This window comes from Eptatretus burgeri, chromosome 13, assembly GCF_056783735.1.
Source record: "Eptatretus burgeri isolate ZD-2024b chromosome 13, Ebu_testis_v1, whole genome shotgun sequence".
Lineage (NCBI taxonomy): Eukaryota > Metazoa > Chordata > Myxini > Myxiniformes > Myxinidae > Eptatretus > Eptatretus burgeri.
In genome coordinates this window covers 1,299,264-1,322,710 of record NC_140973.1, presented here as the reverse complement: position 1 = coordinate 1,322,710, position 23,447 = coordinate 1,299,264, and the positions used below count along the sequence as shown (strand labels likewise).

Sequence of the window (23,447 nt, the reverse complement as noted above, 5' to 3'; positions counted from 1 at the left end):
GATAGATTAATGTTATATGCTAGCTACACTTTTAATATGGTGCTTATTGTTATCTTTACCAAGGTGAGCGTGGGTCATTATATTGGCCAAACACTTATCCTCGATGCAATGGCTCTCAACAGTCTCCCATTGACATAAACTCGACGACTGCCGTGCCAAGTGCTCAACATGCTAAGTTGCACTTTTACCAATGGGATGAGAAAACACCCGAACAACCAAGAATGAGGAACTCTGGGCGAGCAGGTACTTATTTATTCATTGCATGCTGTTTTGTGTTTCTACATAAAGCAAGGTTTTTTTGGGGGGAGGAGGGGGGTTGTATACCTTGTCGAGGCTCATATGAGAGCTAACACACAACACACAGCAAGGGTTCATGAGACGAGAGGGGCGGGAGTGGGAAGGACAAAACAGTGGGGAAGAGAGACATTAGGAGATCTGTGGAATGGAGAGCCATGGGGCGGGGAACATGGGGAATACAAGATGGACATTACAGGGACTTTCAGGAAGGAAAGCATGGAATTTGAAGGAGGTGGGCTTTGTTGATTATCGGTGGCAGAAAAGATCGAGGATTTGGATGGGGGATGATACGAGGTGGTGGTGAACAGCTGTTTTGAAGGCCTGGAGGGAAGAATGGGATTGAATAGAGTGAGGGAGTTTATTCCAAAGGTGGGAAAAAAGAGGAATGAAAGAGTGAAGGTGAGCAGTGATTCTTGATTTTGGTAGTTTTACCAGAAGGGGGTTGTTGGCGGACCTTGAGCACCCTGCGCAAATGTGGTGGGGACAAATTGCAGAGAGAGCGGGGGGGGGGGGCGAGGCTGGAGAGGAGACGGTAGAAGACAGAAAAACCACCGACCAGCCTGCGGTGAGAGAGTGAGAAGTCCAAAGACTCAGCCTCATTGCGAGAGATGCCAATGATCCAAAATGCCTTGGTTTCCACAGCGTGAAGCCTAGAAAGGTGGGAGGCAGGAGCCCCAGCCCAGAGGGGAGAGCAGTACTCCATCAGGCTGTGGACGAAAGCTTTGCAAGTGGTTAGGAGCTAAGGTGGGCTGAGGAAGGACTTTGCACGACGGAGGATTCCCAGTCGGTGACTGGCTTTGGAAGCGAGGTTTCAAATGTGGCTTTTCCAGGAAAGGTCATGGAAGATAGTGAGACCCAGAAGCTTGAAAGAAAGGACTTCTTCCAGAGGATTGTTTAGAAAGTGGATGGGGGGTTTTCTAAACGGTCCTTTCAGAGAGACATAGTGAGAGTGTGAGATTTGTCCTGATTGAAAGACATGTTCCACGTGTTGGACCAGTTTGTGATTTTATCCATATCTGCAGTGAACGAAGAAGCTGCTGCTTACCGGTCTGAGGGATGACCGAAGGTATGGCAGAGGGTGGAGTCATCAGCAAAGAGATATAGAGGATTTTGCAGAGAGTCGGAGAGATCATTGATGAAAACCAGAAAAAGAACAGGGCTCAGAACGCTACCTTGAGGAACTCCAGCCTGGACAGGAAGAGGGGATGAAAGAACTCCATTTAGGGCCACATGTTGACTGCGACAGGAGAGGAAGTCTGCGAGACATGAGTGGAGATGGCCTTGGATACCTTCGGAAGAGAGTTTGGTGAGCAGGGCAGGGTGCCAGACCGTGTCAAAAGCACGTGATATGTCCAGGGATACGGCTCGGATTTCCTGTTTGGCATTGAGGACCTCCATCCATTGTTGGGAGAGCAGAAGCAACATATCCAGGGAAGAGTGACCTGGTCTTAAACCAAATTGATGATTGGAAATCAAGCCATTGGAGTAGAGGAAGGATTTAATGTCTGAAGCGATGATGGATTCCATAACCTTGCTGATGATTGGGAGAAGGCTGATTGGTCTGTAGTTGCAGGGATCTGTTTTTGCACCTTTTTTATGCAGGGCAGTGATGTTTGCTGATTTCCAAGCAGATGGCAGATGACCTTGAGCAAATGAGTGGGTGAATTGAACAGAGAGAGGGTGAGCAAGAGCAGAGGAGCAGGTTTTTAGGACATGTGGGCTGATGCCGTCTGGACCGGTTGCAGAATCTGAGTCGAGGTTTGACAGCAAGCTCTCCACCTTGTCAGGAGAAAAGGGCACAGAGTTCAGGGGCAGTTAGGTGCGACTGGGTAAGGTGGGTGGAGAAAGCGATGGGTTTTGGACACAAGATTTAGCTGCAAGCACCGAGTTTAGGCATTCAGTCTTGTCACGTACGGTATCAGCAGTGCGACCATTTGAGGTAAGGGAGGGGAAGGTGGCGTGGGGGTGGGGGCATACACCAGAAACAGATTTGGTTAAACGCCACCAGGATTTAGAGGAGGGAGAGGGGTTTGAGAGTTCAGACTTGAGCTTAGAAAGATGTTGTTTTCTGGCTCTCCTGAGGGTAGATAAACACTTGTTCTGAGCTTTATGGAAGGAACTGAGATTACCCTCAGTTGGGTTTGCTTTCCATGAGGCAAAGGCAAGTTGTTTCAGGACAACTGCCTCGCCACAAGCTTCAGTGAACCAAGGGTGGGAGGAAGGGTAGGACAACTGAAGATGAGAGGAGATAAATCTGTGCATGAGGGAGAGCAAGTTTCTTTGAAAGAATTCCCAGGATGCGTTGATGTTGGAGAAAGTAGTGATAGGAGACCAGTCTATAAGTTTGATGGCTGCTTGGAGACCCTGCCAGTCGGCTTGGGTGAAATGCCAGACTCGACGACGACAAGGTGGTTCTCTGATAATAGCCAGAGAGATGTCCACTTTGACAAGGACGTGGTCAGAAGAACCGATTGGAGCGGAGGAAGAGCAGCAGATATTGTCAGGGAAATTTGTCCAAATCCGATCCAGAAGAGATGGAGTACCATTGGTCGAGATCCGGGTCGGGAAGTTGACCGATTGAGTCAGTCCCAATGAGTCGCAGAAAGCTTTTGCTGAAGTGCCATGACAGGTTAGAGAGGTACCCACACCTAGCCAACTGGCATGATGACAATTGAAGTCGCCACATATGAGGAAGAGAGAGTTTGGATGAGAAGATAGAAGATGGTCCATGTTTTCGGATCGTGAGGTGTAGATGGAGTCATCACTGTTTGGTGGATGGTACAGTACACATATAAACATGAGGTGCGAGTGGAGGGGAAGCCGTAGCCAGAGGTGTTCCTGGGGGTGCGGGGGAGTGAGGGCAGTGCATGGAGAGTGAGGAATAGAGTCTTTGATGAAGAGAGCAAGTCCTCCACCAGGACGAGGCTCAGGTCTGTCATACCGGAGGAGGGAGTAACCAGGGAGAGATACTTGGGAGTCAGACACGTCTTGGGGGAGGAAAGTTTCTGTTCGATAGATTATGACTGGTTTATCAGTGGCAACCAACGGTTCGTGAAAGACTTGGGCAAAAAACTTACTGCAGCTGACCCCAACAGAAGTAAGGTGGGTAATGTTTCTATGATGTCATGGTGAAACTGCAAATGCCGAATCTGCGAATGTCACGGGTGGAAACCCTCGCATTATTTCCTTGTCCTATAAACTCGATCTCTTTGTATTTTCATTCCAAATGTCATCATTCCAATTACAAAATACAATGTCACAAACACTCATGAAGTAAACTAAGAGAAACGCCATTCTGACGTTACATCCGGATCGGTAGCAACTTCGTACAGATCAAACTCAAAATCATAATTGTATTGAGTTATTTATGAAACCTTCCACCCACCTTCGGACACTGGCTGGGATCCCAAAAGGTTCCACAGAAGGTGTGGTGGGGCTCGCCACAAAACTGAGAGAGTAGTTTGGAGACAGACCGATGCACAGACAGACATTCCTGCTTTATAATATAGATTCTTAGTTCCTCAAGTGTTTCAATCCCAGTCACTATGAGGGCATCCGAATAGGAGTTATACGATCCTTGTTGCTCTTTTCTGGATTTTCTCTTGTTTTGCTGTTAGTTTTTTCTTTTGTTAGTCCAGGATGTTATACCGATGCAGCATATTCGAGTGCTGGCCGGACTTATGACTTGTAGATGTGAACAAGATTGTGTTGTGGAGGGTTACCATATTTTAACTTTCAAAAAAAAAACGACATTCCAGAGAGGGACACTCGGAAAAAGAGGACACTCTTTTCAAATAATTTCCTTTATATATTAAGCAATCGTATCGGCATTCTTATTTGGTGTGTTCCGGACCTCGATTATTTTTGACAGCAAACCGCCAGTCTTCCAGTCGAAATCTGAATAATTACTGGAGATATTGTGCTCGGCCAAGTACAAATGAGATTGTAAATTAATAACACCTTTATTTGCCACAGACACACGTACCAGCTCTGCATACCAAGCATTCGGCTACCCATTCTTCTTGACCACTTAAAAACGCATGAGAATTTTGTCTTTAGTTCTGCAGTGAATTTACACTTTCTTTTTGGCATTGTAAAGAACTCTTGAAGAAAATCAAACAAGTGTGTGTCTGGTATGGACTCGGGAAAGACACTGAATTGCAGACTGGAGCTCTCTCTCTCTCTCTCCTTCTCCTTCTCCTTCTCCTTCTCCTTCTCCTTCTCCTTCTCCTTCTCCTTCTCCTTCTCCTTCTCCTTCTCCTTCTCCTTCTCCTTCTCCTTCTTCTTCCCTTTTTTTTTTTCCCTTTCCCTCCTCTCTTTCCCTTTCCCTCCTCTCTTTCCCTTTCCCTCCTCTCTTTCCCTTTCCCTCCTCTCTCTCTCTTTCCCTCCTCTCTCTTTCCCTCCTCTCTCTCTCTCTCTCTCTCTCTCTCTCTCTCTCTCTCTATCTCTCTCTCTCTATCTCTCTCACTCTCTCATCATGACGGAGTAGTACAGACTTGTACAAAACTGTCCTGGTCCAAACAATGCATAACTACATTTTATCACCATAAGAAAATGTACAAAGATTGTTTAATGATTTAAATAAGGTTAAAAATAAATACACAGCGACCAATACATAACCTTTCGCAGAATGCGAAGGTAATAAGTAACGCAAATCTAAAAATTAAGGAAAATGCAAAGGTGAAAAAATGGCAAAATCACAGACATTTTTAGGTGTTTAAAAAATCCATCCATACGGAGATTTTAGGACCGAAAAGGATTACATGTCGAGAAAAAAACCGGACGTATGGTAACCCTTATGTTGTGGGATCTTGAACTTTTTTTAGACTACTCAGCAATTGTACTCTCATCTTACTCTTGGACATAATTTCCTTTGCTTACTCTTTTCCCACTTTAGGTCATCTTGGATCCATACTCCCAGAATTTTGTTTGTATTATTGTAGATGAGCATTTATTATTATAGATGAATATGGGGTGAAAAGGTTGACAAGACGAGCAGTTCAGGACAAACCATGCAAATCAACAGATACAAAGAAGGAAATGGGGACACAAATTTAAGTACAGGAGGAGGAGGAGGAGATTGGGACCATACATACTCTGTGAAGAGCGTTGGTGCTGCCTAAGCAGCCTCCTTGGCGATTGGGCACAATCCTGGATGGGTCGCCACTCTGACACAGTATGCCAGCATGCTGGCACTCATTTTTCCGACCTCGGAAGGATGACAGGCCGAGTTAACCTCACCTGGTATTAATTCAACAGCTGAGCCAGATTTGAACTCAGGACCCTTGGATCCAAAGCCCACCACCCTAACCATTAAGCCAATACCAGGCATTATGTACAGGGAAATACGAAAAAAATAAATAAAACGTTACCCACACAAGGCACCACAGAGCACACTTGGATAAACATGAAGAAAAACCAGCGATGAAGTCAGCCAACAATCAACAGCACCTCTGGACTTGCACCCTGAACCAGCCCTCGTGACCCTCCTTCTCTCCTCCTGTTCGCCAGGGGCTGTGTTGTCCGTCCTCAGCTCCCATTCATCCTTCACTTTCCCCAGGAGTTCTAGTGTGCCCTTTCTTTGCTCTTTGTCCGAGGTGTTTCTTCTTTGCACTCGTGTCTTTCCTCCCCTCTCTGGGCCTTTCTTCTTCCTCTCCCCTCTGTTCTCCTCGGACGAATCGTCCTAACGGGCCGTTCCACCCACGGGGAAGCTGCACTAAAAATAAATCAATTGCCAGCTTCTGGGTTCTACAGCGCATTACGCTGCCGTGGATGGCACACACTAGCCAGACAGATCGTGACGACCTTTTCTCACACGTGTGCCTTTTGGGATTGGAAGTCCTCAGCTGGCCCCACCCACAAACAAGAGGTGTCTATGCATTTTACCCTGACTATCCTGTCATCAAATTACATACGCTGCTTCTTCAGCATCACATTTTACAAGACAACTTGCTCTGACAAGTCCCTGTTACATGGCAATCTAACTTACTTGAAACACACGGAGCATGTTACACTTACCAGATTCTAGCTATCGATCCCCCGCCCCACCCCCCCTCCTTCCTTCCATGTAATGATATCATTATTATATCCGCTGGGATTGTGCATCCAGTCCACATATCCTTGTTAACAAGGTGCTTTATGAGCCCCATTCTGCACGAAATTACTTGCGCAGATCTCTCGGGAACATATCCTTCATGCAAACTGGCATATTGCTGTATTTTATTGTGACTTGTAATACCTTCCCTGACCGGGAGCACTACTATGTCATGTTTACATATGGAGAGTTTGTGTCCCCCCCTCCCCTCTCCACCCTGAATACCCTACCCCCCTGGGGATATGAACTTGGTTTTACCCCCTATAACTTTCCTGTGCACCCCACAAGTACAACCAACAGTTTTCAACTCCAGCGGTTCAAGAGTGTATGGAAGTCAAACAAACAAACAGATACTTCTTGAACAAGTGGTGCCAGGTGCAACAAACCCCGCCCATTTAAGGCATAAAGTCTTCGGACCCTACCGATCTTCACAAATATTCATTTTTCACTATAGGAATGGGTAGGATTATAAGTGACAAATAGAATAAGGTTCACTATAAGCTTAGTTTGAAGTAAATCAGATCATTTTTGACGAAGTTATGAGCGAAAAACGATTTTGATCTTTTCATGACCTTGACCTTGACCTTTGATCCAATTGGACCCAAAAGTTAATGGGGTCGTCCAAGGTTCATTGCCCACCTGTGGATTAAACTTGATAGTGTTTGCTAAAGCCGTTTTGCCGTCAAGTTGCTAACAGACAGACAGACAAACAAACCGGACGATTACAATATCCCGCTCCCTCCCTCCGGGGGGAGGGATAATTACAGTGTGATAATCATAAGTTAATCTTGTCACATTGACATTTTAAATTTATCCAGAATTGATGTCTTGTGGTCTAATAGCTTTCCATGACAGCAATTCATACGTTGAGTGTAAAGTTCCTTTAATACAATCCAATTTCTAACATCAAATCCCATGTTTGAGCACGTGGTCATAACAGGTGTAAGTGCACTTTAAAAAGTTTATATTTTCAAAATTATCTTTATTCATTTAGACCATTTGTTCATAAGAATTACTTTGTAGTTTTCATTTTGAACTTGGTTTGGTTATATTTCCACTTCATTTGTCTCTTGAAATATCCTTAATAGTTGTATTACACCCCAATGCTATCCGCTTCACTATTTTCTTTGAAAGATGGACCTCAGAATGTGCTATTCGGTTCGAAACTTCACCTTGTCAGAGTACCTTACTTTGGTCAGCAATGGCTTTCAAACACTCCAGTTTGTCTCTGTTACAGCAATTCATTTCTGATTTTGAAAGAAAAATGACTCGTCACTCTTCATCCTCTCAGGACATTGTAGATGAGTTTTTAATCACTCTTCAACCTCAAGGGTATAGGTGGCTATCACTTTAACATTGTTGCACTGTTTGTTAGTATTTCAACACCGTAAATGAATCACCTTCCCAATATCAGCCCCAACCTCCCTCCCCCACCCCCCCAGTTATACCTGCACAGATATGAGATTTCTGTTCTACTTTATTTTCTCCACTCTGGAAAAGTTCCGATTCTTTTAAATGAGTCGACGCATTTGATGAGTGTACACAAAATGATGTGCTGATTTTTCTACATTATTTTCCTTTTTTGCGCAGTTGAAGTTGATTTGAATGGAGATTATTTTTTGAGTGGTGGTGCCCTCTCTGGAAGGTACAGGGCGGTGCAGATGGTATTTCACTGGGGCCGATGTAACAACACGACAGGTTCTGAACATCATCTGGACGGCAGAGCCTTCCCGCTTGAGGTAATCGTACCCATATTGTTTGCTAATGAAATGTAACACACATTCTGTAAATCATGCTTCTCCTCAATCTGCCCCATCCAGTGTGTCCTCTTTTAGCCACCTCCCCTTTGCATGGAAATCATTGAACATTAGTCCCATCCACAGAAAAAAATGTAAAAATAGACCCGACCAATTTTGGACCAGTGAGCTTGTTTCCAATGACAACATCATTGAATCCATCGTTGCTTATGATGTCAACTTTCTCTTGTGTTAAAATAGCCTGATCTCTGACAATTAGTTTCGATTCAGGATTCTTTTGGATACAGAGCCCAGGTGAAACCAACAATCGACAAGAGACAGAAGGATCTTTTCTGAATAATATTTATTAACCCCTACGATCTACCTTTCAAACAATAATACTGATTAAAAGAAACCCTTACTGACGTTCTGAAGAATCCCTGAATTAATAAAGTACAAATGTCCAGTATATCTGGTCGATGTCTGCCTGACAATTATATCCAATATAACTGGATTATAACACTGGTAAAATAATACAATTAACTTTCACCGACGACACAATTATATGTTATACTTTTCCGTAACACAGCTTCCCAACATTTTTCATCGTGCAAACTGAAATATGTACATTTTTCATTCTGACCAAAGTTTTTCAAACAAAGCATGAAGCAGGACATTAAACGAACATGTATTTCTCAAACAAAATTAAGCAACAAAAGTTTTGAGGCTTGTATTGTCTTCAATGTTTATTCAAGATGTTTACATTGTGGTTGAGGAAGACCAGCATGTTGATCTTTACACTCCATAATCTAACATGTGTTAGTGGAAGCTCAAGTGAAGGTTTTATGAAAGCAACATGATTGTGTTAAACAAGCCGGCAAATTAGCAATGTCACCAGTCAACAAAGGATCAGACACAAGTCTATGTTTGCAGAAATGGCTTCAATAATATGTGTGTGACCACCATTGACCATGATACAAGCTTGTGCAGATCTTGTCATTGACCATATCAGACAATGCATCTCTCAAATTGACAATCGTTTTTTTTCTTTGTACACATTCAAGGCTCATGGAAGAGATAGAACATTGAACAGATCATGATGTAACATACCAAAAGGATCAGAAGAGGGGGCGGGGGTGCTAACAGCAAGGTTGGGAGACAAAATAGAGAGTCCTAGACAAGCAATGTGGGTGTGGGGAGGAATGAGGACACAAGAGGCAGAGGACACAAGATGGACACAAAAGCAAACTATCAAGATGGAAAAAGTGGAAATTTGGAAGGACTTGTGATTGGTGGGGGGGATGAACACAATTGAAAATATTATGGTTTTAGATGTGGGTTGATCTGGGATATCATTAAACATCTGTCTTGAAGATTTGAAGGAAAGAATGAGATTGAAGAGAATGTGGAAGTTTGTTCCATTGGTGAGAGTAAAAGAGGACCAAATGAGTGGAGATGAGCAGTGATCCTGGATGTTGGTAGTTTCACCAGAACAGGGTTGATGATGGACCATGTGAGCCCTGGATAAACCAAGGGGGGACAAAGCACGGAAAGAGCAGATGGTGCAAGACCAGAAAATTGGCGGTAGAAGACAGAGAGACCACTAACCTGTCTATGATGGGAAAGTGATAAGCCCATAGATTCAGCTTCTTCAAGAGAGATTCCAATAATGTTGAAGGCCTTGGTTTCCATGGCACAAAGCTAAGCAAGATGTGAGCCAGCTCAAAGGGGAGAGCAGTACTCCATCAAATTGCAGGTGAAGGCTTTGTACGTGGATAGGAGTTCAGGTGCCAAGGAAGAACTTTGTATGACGCAGGATGCTCAGTCGGGGGCTGGCTTTGGAGACCAACTTTGAAATGTGGTTTGTCCAAGAAAGATCATGGCTGATCGTGAGACCCAGGAGTTTGAATGACAGAACTTCCTCAAGAGGATTGGTAAGAAAGTATATGGGATGGTTTGCCAGACTGTCCTTTTGGAAATAGTGGTTGAGAGGGAGAGATTCTCTGACTACGGTCACTTTCACTTAATCAAAAGATATGCGTAGATGTGGCTACCAAAAACACCCCTCTCTAAGATGTCCTAAGCATCTTCAATCAGATCTAAATCTGGATATCATGCAAGACAGTCCTTGCAGGTGATGTCTTTTTTCTGAAGTTCATTATGACAATGTGTGCATAGAGTTTATAGACATTCGGGTCAGGTATGGGAGCATGCGTCCACTTTCCGCTGGTACTCCAGGGGCCTCCATCTGCCCATCCTCTAGGCAAATGCCTGGCCCATCCCATTCTCCTTGAGATGCCAATCAACCTGCTGCAACCATGAGGCACGTGGTAGGGTCCATTGGCCTCCTCCATTAAAGAGGAACCCTTGCTGAGAGAATCTGGTGAGCAGGATCAGTGTCAGGAAAACAAGCCACATGTCTATACAGCTAGCTGATGCTCATGGACTATACAGGTAACAAATCTCATCTGTGTGTCCAACGAGCGGTTGCTGTGACAGACTAAGTCTGACCAGTGATAGGCAAGGATTCTCTGAAGAGAACTGGTACCGAAGGAGTTAAGTCTCCATCTTAGATCCTTGATCAGAATCTTAAGTCTCATATCCGTAGAGCAATACTGGAAAGACCAAGGGCTTAGACTCAGACTTTTATCCTCATGCAGAGGTACTGACAGTGCCAAAACCCCATGATCCAGTGAATTCATGACTCCCCAGGCCTGGCTCAGGCATCTGTCGACTTCCAGCTCACAATATGTGGAGACATGAATATCACTGCCAAGGTAAGTGAATCTCTCTGTGACCTCAACATCCTCATCGCGAATGGGTACAGACAAGATAGCAGCATCCAAGATGTCATTGAAAGCCTGGATCTTAGTTTTGACCAAGGAAACCCATAATCCCAGTAGCTCCGATTCCTCATTCAGCGCCTCGAGGGCCCCCATAAGGATACTCAGCGTCTCCACAAAGATGTTGTCAGTGAAATCATCATCTGCGAAATCAAAGTCAGAGATCCTGATATTCCCAAATGATGCACTGCAGCTTGATCTCTGACATCCTTCCAAGAATCCGGTCCATACAAGCACTGAAAAGTGTGGGGGCCAGTACACACCCCTGATGAACTCCAGTAACAAGGGGAAATAAGTCAGCAATGGAACCACCACACCCCACAGCACTCAGTACCAGAGTATCGTTCAGAAATCGGATTGATCAGTTTTGGTGGCACACCACAAAGACCGAGAATCCTCCAGAAGGCATCCCAATTCACTGAATCAAACGCTTTGCAGGGATCAACATACACTGTGAACAGCCCTTGCTGAAACTCTCGTCTGCATTTGGTGAAGACCCGAAGAGCAAGGATACGGTCAATCGTTGACCTCTTTGGTGTAAAGGCTGACTGCTCTGGGTGCTGATGCTCAAGCAAATGGTGGTGAACCATATCAATAATTATCCGAGCAAAGACCTTGCCCGACACTGAGAGCAGCATTACCCCTCGGTGGTTGTTGTAGTCCTGGCGATCACCTTTCCTTTTCTAGAGAGGTACTCTCCAAGGCCTCTCTTCCAGTCAGTTGGGATGATGCCTGTGCTCCAAGCAGAGCACAGAATTGCATGCAACGACATGAGTACAGCATTTTCACTAGCCTTGAGAAGTCATGTATATGCTCCGACTCACCTCAGGCAGAGCATATACAGAGACCAGAGAAACGACACCCAAGAAGTGATGAATCCTCAGTCTCATAATATGCTCGTTGACCGGTGTTACCTCAATTATCATGGGAGTCAGCTTATTGGACACAGGTACAGCAACTCCTTGGGCATGGTAACCATCAGAGTGACCAGACCAGTAGTAGGTGTAACTACCCACCATGATCTTACCACTATCCCGTCTCTGAACCTTACTGCTGCGATACCGATATTCACACCCCTGGTGCTCAGATGATAGCAGAGATAGGTGATCATCCCCTCTTAGGAATAGGACATTCCTGACACCCACCTGAAGGGACCGCCTCATGTTAACACGAGGAGACCGTCTGGTGGACCACACCTCAGCATCACCCTGACACACACCACCGCAACCAGACCCAGGAAGGTTACCGCACACTTTTTCTCCTATCATAAAAGGATGGAGTCCCGAAGGCTTTTCCTCAATCCCATCATTCGGTGAGCTGCCCTGTGAAGGGTAGCTACACAGGAGGTACTGCCACAGTGTGTTTTTTTTCAGTTTTATTTGCGTTTTTTGTTTGGTTTGTCGAATGAAGTGTTTTACGGTGGCCGGAGTGCAAATCCTGCCACCAACCTCCTAGAAAAAGGTAACCCAACTGCAGGAGGATGTCCGCAGACACAGTTGGGCACCGGATATGGATAGCCTTTGGCTCACAAGGAGCTCCTCCGCCCTTTGACAGGTTTTGTTTTTAATCCTGCTGAGTGTCCAAATCCATGCACCCTCCTCACCAGGAAACATGATGGGGGAGACTTTATTCGCTGACAACTCGACCATTAAACAGGTTAGTACAGGTTTACATGGTGCCTGTAGCAAGTCACAGATCTGATCTGGCCTGACCTGACAACAATGGACATTGTCATCCGTAAAGATGAAGTTTGGACCTTGCTGTTGGGCCAGAGGGATGACTACAGTTATAATTATCTCATCCTTGTACTTTACTCCAATCAGATTATGCCTCCACAATGTGACAAGATCAGTTCTTCAGTCAACGTGAATGCCAGCCCATATCATAAAAACACCAAAATGCAACTGGTGTTTTTGAAGAGTCTAGGCATGACCAAGTCTAGTTCCACTTGTTGCCAAGTCTGCATCTGAATATTATGGCCGCCATGACAGTAATCAAAATGGCCGCCATCAGATTTAGTCTTTTTCTTACTGCAAATTGTACTAGCCAGAAATTTGTCATGATTGTGAAATACTATGTAATCTGACACGAGGAACACTATTTTGTGCTTTATTTTTGTACTGGATCACAACTTTTCACATAATTGACAACTTAAAGACGAAATTGAAAATGCACATACGAGCAACAAATGTGAAAAAGAAAATGTTTAGCACTATTGATGGAGATGGGTTTACAGTCAGTCAAAGGTTATTTCAACAGCTGTCAGATTCTTTCTAATACAAAATTACGTTGCTTTGCAGAAGAGAAAAGTGTTGTGAGAACACCCAAGTACAATTTTCAGAGCTATTGATCGGCTTGTACACTGAACGGGTTCCTACAAAGGGCTTTGCATCCACATGCTTTCGTGCAAGGCAGTTCATTCCGTGTACATTTGCACCGTCGAGTTGAGCATGACCCACGGCATTTGCATGTCGTCAGTTCTACACAGTAAGCAGTAATAGGCTGTGCAGTCATGAGTCGCGGCTGAAATGTCTCATTGCCATCTTTGACGACCTGTTCCCACCCACAGTTCTCAGGTGCAGGTAGATGTGGTTCTTTTGAGCATGTAGCCTGGTGAAGAGCAAGGCCAAGGCCCAGGTGTTTGGGGGTCAGTTTTTTGCCTCCTGAAGCCACATGAATAATGTCTTGGCAGATGCTCAGAACTTTGTTCTTGGTATCTATCTCATCCGCTTCTTCATTGTCCATCTTGTCAGTGCTGTCACCACCACAAAGAAGCTTTACAAGCATGTACAGGGTTTCAGGTACAATTTGCTCTGCATTTTCTGTGTTCAGTCCACCGATAATGCTATGCCCTGGAGAGTGTTTTACGTCACTGTAAATCTTTATGCCCACTCTGAAGATCCAGCTAAGGATTTCGTTCTCATGATGAGGCAGACTGCACTGGGCCAATTCATCTTCTTCAGAACTTTCACCTTCTTCAGATAAATCATTCACGGCGGTTCTCATGGCAAACTTTGTCACAGTTGAGGACGCAACTATGAGGGGTTTTGTGACATCCAATGGCTGCACGAATGTCACCTTGTCACTACCAAAGTGAACCTCCACTTTCTGCTTGAAATTGTAGCTTTTGTAGGCTCCAGCCTCAATTCCAAAATCATTCAATAACAGCATGCTGTAGTGTTCCCAGATATTTTTCAGAGTAAACACATGTCCCTTCTGCAGCTCTTTCTCAAGCTGGTTCATCACATTTCTGAAACAGATGCTTTCAGGAGACTGGTTTTTCTCTCCACTCTCCTTTTTATACTTTCTGCGAAAAGAAACATAACACTTGAGGTGATATTTACCTTCAGCTGCCATCAAGTCTGAAACACCTGCAAACCTGTGACGCATGGTGGGGTCAAATTGGGCCAAACTAAGCATCCTGGATGATGTGTGATCAAATTCAACATTTGTCAGGACACCAGCTTTTCCAGGAATGTCAGTCTGGCAGAAAGCGCATTTTGACCAATCCATAGCGCTGTGCGCGGATCTTAGTGACTTTGGGACATGGTATTTCTCTGAGGAACCTGATGTTGTGGGTATCTCTTCTGCGTAAGTCACAGATTGTGGCTGAATCCTTGACTTCAGTCTGTCTATTTTTTGTGCGTGAGTAAAGTCACTATAGCAGAATTTGTGCCATTGAATCTTTTTGACGTGCTCCGGTACAGAATGTTTTCTGATTCTTGAGAATGAGTCAACATATTTAGCGTCATTATATTTCTCTCTTTCTTTGCAACATTCAGCTACAGTTTTCACACCAACGATTGTAGTCTTTCGAAGTGGCGTTGACTTGCTAGTTTTTGAACTGTCCTGGCAAATAAAGCATTTATTCCAGTCTACATGCTCTTCTTCTTCTCGATCCCTTGAACCCCCTGTGAGAAATCTTGCGGCTTTCATTTTTCAGTTAGTCCTGGGTAACAGAGAAACACACAGTTATGTAGTTTAGGTTCATTTTATAGCAAAGTTGTAAAATTCATTGATTGTGGTTTGTATAATCAGACATTCTAATTCGAGCCTGAACATTTCTTTAAAAATAATATAGTGAAAAACAAGTCATATTATTTTTAGAAAATGGATGGAGCAATGTTTTTTTCTATACTCCCATCAGCTCAGGCATGCTCAAAAACATGGAAATCGACCCTAATTTTGTAATTTCATGTCAATTTGCGGCTGAAATATGACGAAAAGTGTATTTAATGGCGACCATTTTGTAAACTGTCATGGCGGCCATACTATCCATATCCAGAGTTGGCAACAAGTTGATTCACGTTTCTGTGTGTCTGGACAGTCAATTTACACCTGTTGCACTATTCTAACACGGAATCAGCAGGGTCGTACACTATTCTGCATTGGGCCTCCTGACTATCATTCTGCCCCTCAAACCAATTGTGCTCATTCATGGCATGATTATCAAATTGCTCCCCGCCTCGTCTCCAGAATCGAGCGCATCTAAATCTATACATAATCTAGATGCGTCCGTGATAAGAACATGCCACCAATGGTTCACCCTCCCGTTGTGATATTGTGTCACCAACTGCATGCACTGCTGTCAGTGGCACTGTGTCAGAGGTATGCAGAGCAGTGATCTTGAAAACCTCATACCACTGGCAAAAATCAATGGCAGGTTGTTCAAAGCTCGACTAGGAAGTGGTATAACAGTCATTGTGCAGCAGTTGAAGTGAAGCATGAGGGTAGATCAATATAAGTGTGGGGCTGCATCTCAGCGTACGGTTTTGGAGATTTACATAAACTCGAAGGTACCCTGACTGCCTGCCGACAAGTACCAAACACCTTTGATGAATTATGAAAAGTGCTACAAGACATTTGGAACAACATGGTACATTCATATGTTGATAAACTATCGGTCAGCATGAAAACAAGGTGCCATGCTCGATTATATACCAATGAACGTTTTCATTTTGTTTTTGTATATTTTCTGTAATAACGCATTATGCATGTATTATGTCCATCTCTCAGTTGGAATTGCTCATTCTTTGTGACTCATTTTTTTTTGTGTATTTCCATCATTATTTCCAATAATGTATAGCACTGTCGAAATCTGCATCTAAAGCAGACCATGCAATCCAATGGTTTCTTGTTTTAATTCACCATTCATGTTTTGGCATCATGATGTTTTCAATAAACATCTGTGAAAGAACATGATGGGTGGTCACATGTCTCTATCAGTCTTTTCTTCATATAGGGCATGAATCTGCACCAAGTCTTGAGATATTTACCCTTTTGTAGTTCTGGTGGAGCTTTGTATATCTAACCCCCATACACACTTGGAAGCCCTCAAAAGGTACTCGGCCACATGTATTCGCATCTTGTTCGCTCGATACCGCTCAATGAGACAATCGTACTCGTTTGCATGACGACATTCGAAAGTCGATTACAGATGTTCCATTAACGTGGAAGTAGTTGAATCAAAGAACCATTTGATTAATATGAACCAAAATATTTAATGTTTATACAAACATTGAATGCCTTGGATTATAGAAGCAGAAAAGATTGAAGAGATTTCAAAGGATTTTTTTTCTCTTACATTGAAATTTTCATCTTCTACCAAACTCTAATTACACGTTTCTTCGAGACTCCAGGACCCTTAAGCATCCCATATGGATCTGAAATGAGAGGGTAATTATTGTGGATAATCAAACTTTCACAGGCAAGGCCCAAGGTTGAACACAGAGTGAGTGGTATGTTAGTGATGCTGATCGTTTACTGTTTTTATTCGTTTTTGTCTTTGCCTTTTTCTCAGTACTGACTCTCCCCTCATCTCGCTGTTCCTTCAGATGCAGGTGTGGCTGCATTCCGAGCGTATACTGAGTTTCCACGATGCTGTTGAGAGAGGTGCAGGTCTGGCTGCCCTTTCGGTGCTCTTCCAGGTGCAAGCCAAATGTTGCTGGGGCTGCAATAGGAAGTAGTTTTGTGAAGTTAGAGTGGGAGAGGCAGCATGTATGGGGGGAAAAGTGCAGGAGTGGTTTTGGTCGGTTACATTATATGAGTGGACTGCAGTGCAGTGACAATTGGTGATTGTGTGAGGTACCAGACTCGATTATAATTATCAGTTTTTCTACCCATTGCTTGCACAATAACCATGTACAATAGATTGTTCATCATTTTAACTCAAAGGTATTTTTCCACGAAAACAGCCACAATATATTTGTACGGAATGATAATCCCATCATCTACTGGCAAATTGTGCTTTTTGGGAAGACCGTGCCACACAGAAATAATTAAAGTTGAAATTACAAGTGTTGTACTCGTTTAAATTTCACATTTTCCCTCTTAATTTCGATGTTTTAAAATGACGTTTGAACAACGAAAAAAAACCCCCAAAACGACACTACATTTCAACATGTCTGATCATGTCCCGCTACAGTACTTGTCAGGAACGACCTCATTTATCTTCCTTTACCTAAGCTGTTTTGTTTATTTTTCTTTCTCTTCTCTTTGGAGATGCAAGGAAAAGCAGATATTGGAAAAGGCCTATCAACACCACAACACAAAAACACATGTACAGTCGAGTCTTGGTATAACCAAGATTGAGTTTTGAAAAAATTAACAAACAGCTTATGATGAAAATTTATGTCAAGACTCTTTTAGGAAAAAAACAAAACACACATAATACAGAACCTCGACTTTACAACAAGGCACTCGATCAAATGTACACTCCAAGTTAATGAGAATCCTACGAAGTGGTTTCATAAACTTTGCCCCTTCTTTGCATATACTGTAAATGGTAAACTGTCTCGGCAACCAGTGGAACAAAGATTCATGGCAGAATACTCGGACCAACGTGGTAAATGTGACGTCAACATGGCGGTCATAATGTGGTGGATTTGGAAATTTGCTTACAAAAATCTTTGGTATTGTTGCCATTTCCCTCAGGATAATATAATAAATAATTATTTCCTCAGGAATGCCATTTCCCTCAGGAAAGGATGAATTTCATCACAACCAGGAAAGAGATAAAAATTTCATTTTTGGAAATGGATTTCAGAAACAGGACCAAATTCAGAAATCTGGGAGAGTTAACGGGGTTATTAAAGATCATGGTTGTGGGCGAGGGAGGTTGAGGGGGTCTTATCTGAGATGGTGGTGAACAACACTGTTAGAGCCCTGGAGGGAAGAACGAGATTGAAGAGACTGAGGAAGTCAGTTCCACAGGTGGGGAAAAAAAAGAGGAACGAAAGAGTGGAGGTGAGCAGTAATTCTGGATTATTGGAGTTTCATATACACCTTTAAAGGTAACTCCAGGTCCTTGCTACACCCACACCTAACACCCTCACCTCAACCACCATTGAGATCTGGTTCAACCAAAAGACCCATGTTAGACCATTAGACCAAAACCAGGGTGATGATTCGGAAGGCCTGAGCCGCACGTGATGCCAGCAAGCACTGCAGCTCACAACGGGTGCAACTTCGCCCGGCCGACAAAATTGTTATTGGGGTGGGCTGCTGTGGCCTTAGAGTAGCTCAACACCACTCCACTCGACTGCCACCCACCCACCCACCGAGACTGGCTAAGTCACCTAAACATTGAAAACCTGCCACTTGGACATGACCACCGGGTCCGTTGGAGGAACGGCCATCGACCTACATTCCGGGGGCATTAGGTCAGGAGAAGCACTTGTCCCTTTGCAAACAGACCGGCTTCACAGAGAGACGAGGGTGTATCATGGATGGACTTTGAGGCATTTTGGACTGGAGTCGAGCTCAACCAAATTCTGAACAGGGGAAAAGAGTCATGGACGACCAGGTAACCCTGTTAGCCAGGACCGCTTACACCTTGCATAAACTTGGGGTGGGGGTGGGCCGTGGTGGGGGGGGGGAGTAAGTACGGAAAGAGCAGAAGGTGCAAAATCAGAAAGGAGATGGCGGAAGACAGAAGACCACACCAACCTGTCTTCAGTGTGAAAGTGACAGGCCCAGAAACTCAACTTAATCGCAGGAGAGACTCAGCTTCATCCAATGATCTTGACGGCCTTGGTTTCCATGGCGCCAAGCTGAGCAAGTTGTGCGGCACGGGCTTCAGCCCAGAGGGGAGAGCAATACTCCAAGCTGCGGATGAAGGCCTTGTAGGTGAACAGCAGTTCAGGTGTGCCAAAGAAAGACTTTGCACGATGGACGATGCCCAGTTGCCGGCTGGCTTTGGAGGCCAACTTAGAATGGTGATTTTCCCAAAAAAGATCATGGCTGATGGTGAGGCACAAAAGTTTGATATTGATCTTCTTCAAGGAAGTCTTCTAGTCCTTGTGGAGAAAGAGTGTGAGATTTGTTCAAGAGTGAAAGCAACCCCCGAATGAAGTTTATGCTTTTTATTTTGTCCTATAAAATATCTAATCTACTTTGTGTTTTTTGTTCTGCCAGGTGAGAAAAGAAGTTAATCCAGATCTTAACATCCTGCTCCATGGCATGCCTCATATCTCAAATCAAGGTGAAGGATAACCCTGAGAAACATCAAATATCAATTCCAATCATTGCTAATAATAAATTAATAATAATAACTAGAAGGGAACTCTTTGATGTCACCAGATATGCCTCCACCCACATTATTACATCATTATACATACATGTACCAAGTTTCATTTATATCCCTGAACCCAGATTCAAAACATTAAATAATTCTGGCTGCCAGACCATGTTTCCAATCAGGTTGAAATTTAGAACATACAGTGCCTATAGAAAGTTTACACCCCCTTTCAAAATTTTCACCTTTTGTTCCCTTATAGCCTGGAATTAAATTGCAATAAAATCAGGCTTTTTCCACCTTTATTTACACATCGTAACCCACAACCTCTAAGTGAAAAACAAATGATATAAATTTCAGAAAATTAATTAAAAATACAAAACGAGAATATTGTTACGGATTCGCGCCCGCCGGCGTGCGGACGGCCACGTAACTCGAATCGCGGCACGTCGCCCACCGGACGGACAATCCAGTCGTGACCCTCTCGGACTAACGCCAGGAACCAGTCACGGGTGGACCTTTCGGTCTCACCGCGATTGAGCCAATCGGCCCCCGCGTGGGATAGGGTTGCTCGCCAAATTCGACCTACCTAAGTACCCACACGGAGGGTAGACCGGGCGATCGCACCTCGCCGCAGGTCGACTTCGGACACGCGCCACTTAAGCGACCCGTTCCGTACTATCGGGATAACCGAGCGGTGTTATCGTCGGCCTCGACGGTTCGATTAATTATCGGGCGTATTCAGCCCACTACCAACCCTTTACGTGAAGCAAGATGGGGATTCAATGAGAGAAATGACGAAGCGAAGCGGGAAACAGTTCAACATAAAGCACATTTATTCGCGATGAACGGAAAGCACACATATACAATTCCACCAAAAGCACATAGAAGAGGAAAAGAAACACAATGCAATTTTACACAAAAAGCAAATGTAAAAGCGAAGACACAATGCAGAGCTAATACCGACTACCGAGCACACGGCAACACTTATACAATTCTACTTCACAGACGGCGCCGACAACACATATTCCCAAAGCAAAAGAAAAGAGAACCACCCTCCAGGATGAGGCGGGCCTGGGGCCGAGACCGGGTCGGGCCTACCCGTCTGATGATAAGGCGGAAGCGGCGATGGTGCCCCAACTCCGCGGGCCTCGCGGACAGTGTCTGGTAGGGGGTGGGAAGGGGGCCCCCTTGGTCGCACTATCTCAGCGCGGGGGGAAACAGGAGGGGGTTGCTGATGCTCGGGGAAAGGAGGATTTTTACTCTGTCTCGGGTCCCGCAACGAGCGTCTCCACCTCGACCAGGTCGCGCCGTCGGCCTCCCTGGTGTGCAGCTCCCGGCACCGACGCGAGCACCCCCTCGTCTGCCCTCGCCGCCGCCGCCTCTCCACAGCTCCGTCCTCTTCGCTCCGACTCCAACTCCGAACTCTTCCTCCTGCGAACTCCTTCCAACGCACACACGACCTCGCACACGACGACGACCAACTACCCTTTTCTGACGAACGCAGCCGCTTATATAAGCCCCGTGGCTTCGCCTTTGACCCCCTGCCTTCGACCTTTCACCTCGCTCCCCATTGGCCCGAGAAAAAGTGGGCGTGAATGCATTTTGATCCATGAATTTGCATATAGCGACCGCCCTCCAACGCCCTGGAGGCGGGGCCAAATCGCCCCTCACTCACCGATTGGACGGAACAAAAGTGGGCGTGTGTCGTTTTTGATCCGTTTTTGGAGCGGAAAATCCGTGGTTTTGTACACGCTGTTCGGCGCACGCCCTGCACGAGTCCAATACCGGCACCCACAAGCGGCGCAAGAACGGTGGCGATGCGACGGTTGCGAGGGTTGACGGCAAAGGTCGTGGCTGCTGTGGTGAAGCGGCTTGTGGTGGGTGGTTGATGTTGTGACTGTTGAGACGCGGTTGGCGGTGGTAACAATGGCGGTTGGTCCAAAATAAAGATAGTAAAAGAAAAACGGCTATCCTGAAGAGTCGCAGCACGCATGAATGACATTTATTCCCTCTAGACAACGGGTTTGGGCCTAACTACACATATACTTACCGAGATATCTCACCTAAGGGACCTGAATGGTGGTATGCGAATTTGGTCACCACAACACTACCCCCTCCCCTTTTTACAGACTCGTCCCGAGTCGTCAAATTTTCGTGTGCCATCATGTGTAGTTTTCCCCTAGTACATTTTACCTACGGATCCCTGAGTGCGACATTCATGGTATTCGTGTCCCCAAAATAAATAACCTGAGGGCTGCGTAACTACCTAAACAAACTCACTCACACGGACGACTTAAATAAAATTGCCGGCGCTAGGACAGACATGCCGGGGGCGCACTCATATTTACAGTACATCTTAACCTTAACTTACAAATTTTACACTAAACCATGGCCCAGGATCAATGAACTCTGCAAAAGAAAAGCAGTTAGCAGGGAGCCAGGCTGCTCGCATGCAGTCTATGGCTCAAAACAATGCAGGTGACAGGGAACGTGGCTGGCTGCTCACACGCAGTCCAAGGCCTTCCCTTTTGAACTGAACGCAGTGAACCACAATGGTGCATGGGCTGCACAAATGCAGTCTCCGTGCCAGCTCAAGTGGCACACGCAATGAACACAACGAATGGATAGATGAATGGCTGGACGCAAACACGGTGCACGGGCCGCCACTGCAGGCCCGTGTTGTAGCTGCCAACAGGGCAGTTCTTGCAGCTTGCAAACTGTTGCCTTGATCCTGGCGCACATGGCAATGAACAGGGGGGGGGCAAAGCAAAAATTGAACGGGGCTGGTGAACGTGGGCAGTGGGCATGGCATGGCAAAGGCAGCAGGCAAACACAGCCGGCAGATGAACTGGCCGGCACAGGCCTTGAAGAAAAACAGCCAGCAGATGAACTGGCCGGCACAGGCCTTGCAGAAAAACAGCCAGCCGGCAGACGATCCAGCCGGCACAGGCCTTGCAGCACAGCAGCTGCAGATGAAGTTGGCCAGCCTTTGCCGTTCAGTGGAGGTTGGTGGAGGGAGTGCGGTGGTGCTGGCCACTTGGAAGGCGGGCTCGGACCTACCCTACGGTCTCCCTCCCAACCTATCACCTTTGCCTGTCACTGTACATACCCACTCCCTTAATTTGTGAAAAACCAATTTAGCCCCCACTTATTTTTTTATTTTTATTTTTATGTTTACTTCCCCTCTATAAATCGTCCCCTAACCCCCTTTATCGTCCTTGTTCGGCTAACCTATCCTGTCACCTAGCCTACTCCCAACCCCTACGTTCCCTTCCCGGAGGGGAATAAGGGAGAGCTAACGTCCTGTGTCGAGGCCCAACGAAGCCTCAGAATGGCCTCCCCAGAGTTCGGCGATCTTAACACCAAGTGGGTCCAGCGGCCCACAACGACAGCGAGGGGATGGATGGTGCGGAGGGGTACACTTCCTAATCTACCCTATCCATTTAACCGTTAAACTACCCCGGGGCTTTCAACAAGCGCCTCTCGCTTAAACTATTGGTTCTAACAACCAAGATTCCCGTCGCCTGTGTTGGTGTCCTCACAATTTCGGGCCTCGCCCCCCAATTTTCTCTCCGTGCCCTCACACGGTCTCATGGCTGGGACACGTGGCTCCCTTTGGTAGGCACGACCCTCTGCCGATTCTCCCGCTATGGCACCCCCGGGCACTACACTGCCTCCGAGCCTACCAGCTCCCTAACAACGGGGAGTGCCCCCCATGGCACCTCCCCTGAAACGCACACGTGGCAGGCTGGCTTCCCAGGCCCCTTTCCGAGGGTCACCCGTGCCCACAACACTGCCCACGCGGCTAATGGCGCCCCGGGCCCCCGCACCAAGCAGGCGCACCCGTGCCCACTACGCTATCCCGGCCCCCCATGGGCCCTTGGCCTACCACGGCTGACTAGCCTGGTGCCCGGGGTACCCACTCAGCGATACTCACCTTTCGCAGCCACGCTCCCAAG

At 45.6% G+C, this 23,447-nt stretch overlaps 1 protein-coding gene across 7 annotated transcripts in view; it reads left to right on the top strand.

Annotated features, from left to right (window-relative positions):
- Nucleotides 1-23,447, top strand: part of LOC147013662 (receptor-type tyrosine-protein phosphatase gamma-like) — a 260,649-nt gene that overhangs the window by 118,067 nt on the left and 119,135 nt on the right. For 6 of the 7 annotated variants that reach the window (XR_015050471.1, XM_085850768.1, XM_085850769.1 and 3 more), the window contains exons 3-6: nucleotides 64-243; nucleotides 7,982-8,130; nucleotides 16,805-16,897; nucleotides 19,386-19,452. Coding sequence is in view for 6 of the 7 variants with exons in the window: in XM_085850768.1 (XP_085706894.1) it covers nucleotides 64-243; nucleotides 7,982-8,130; nucleotides 16,805-16,897; nucleotides 19,386-19,452 (489 nt within the window). In the remaining variant the exon portion in view is untranslated. The remainder of the gene's footprint in view (nucleotides 1-63; nucleotides 244-7,981; nucleotides 8,131-16,804; nucleotides 16,898-19,385; nucleotides 19,453-23,447) is intronic. The other variant, XM_085850772.1, reaches the window with a different exon arrangement.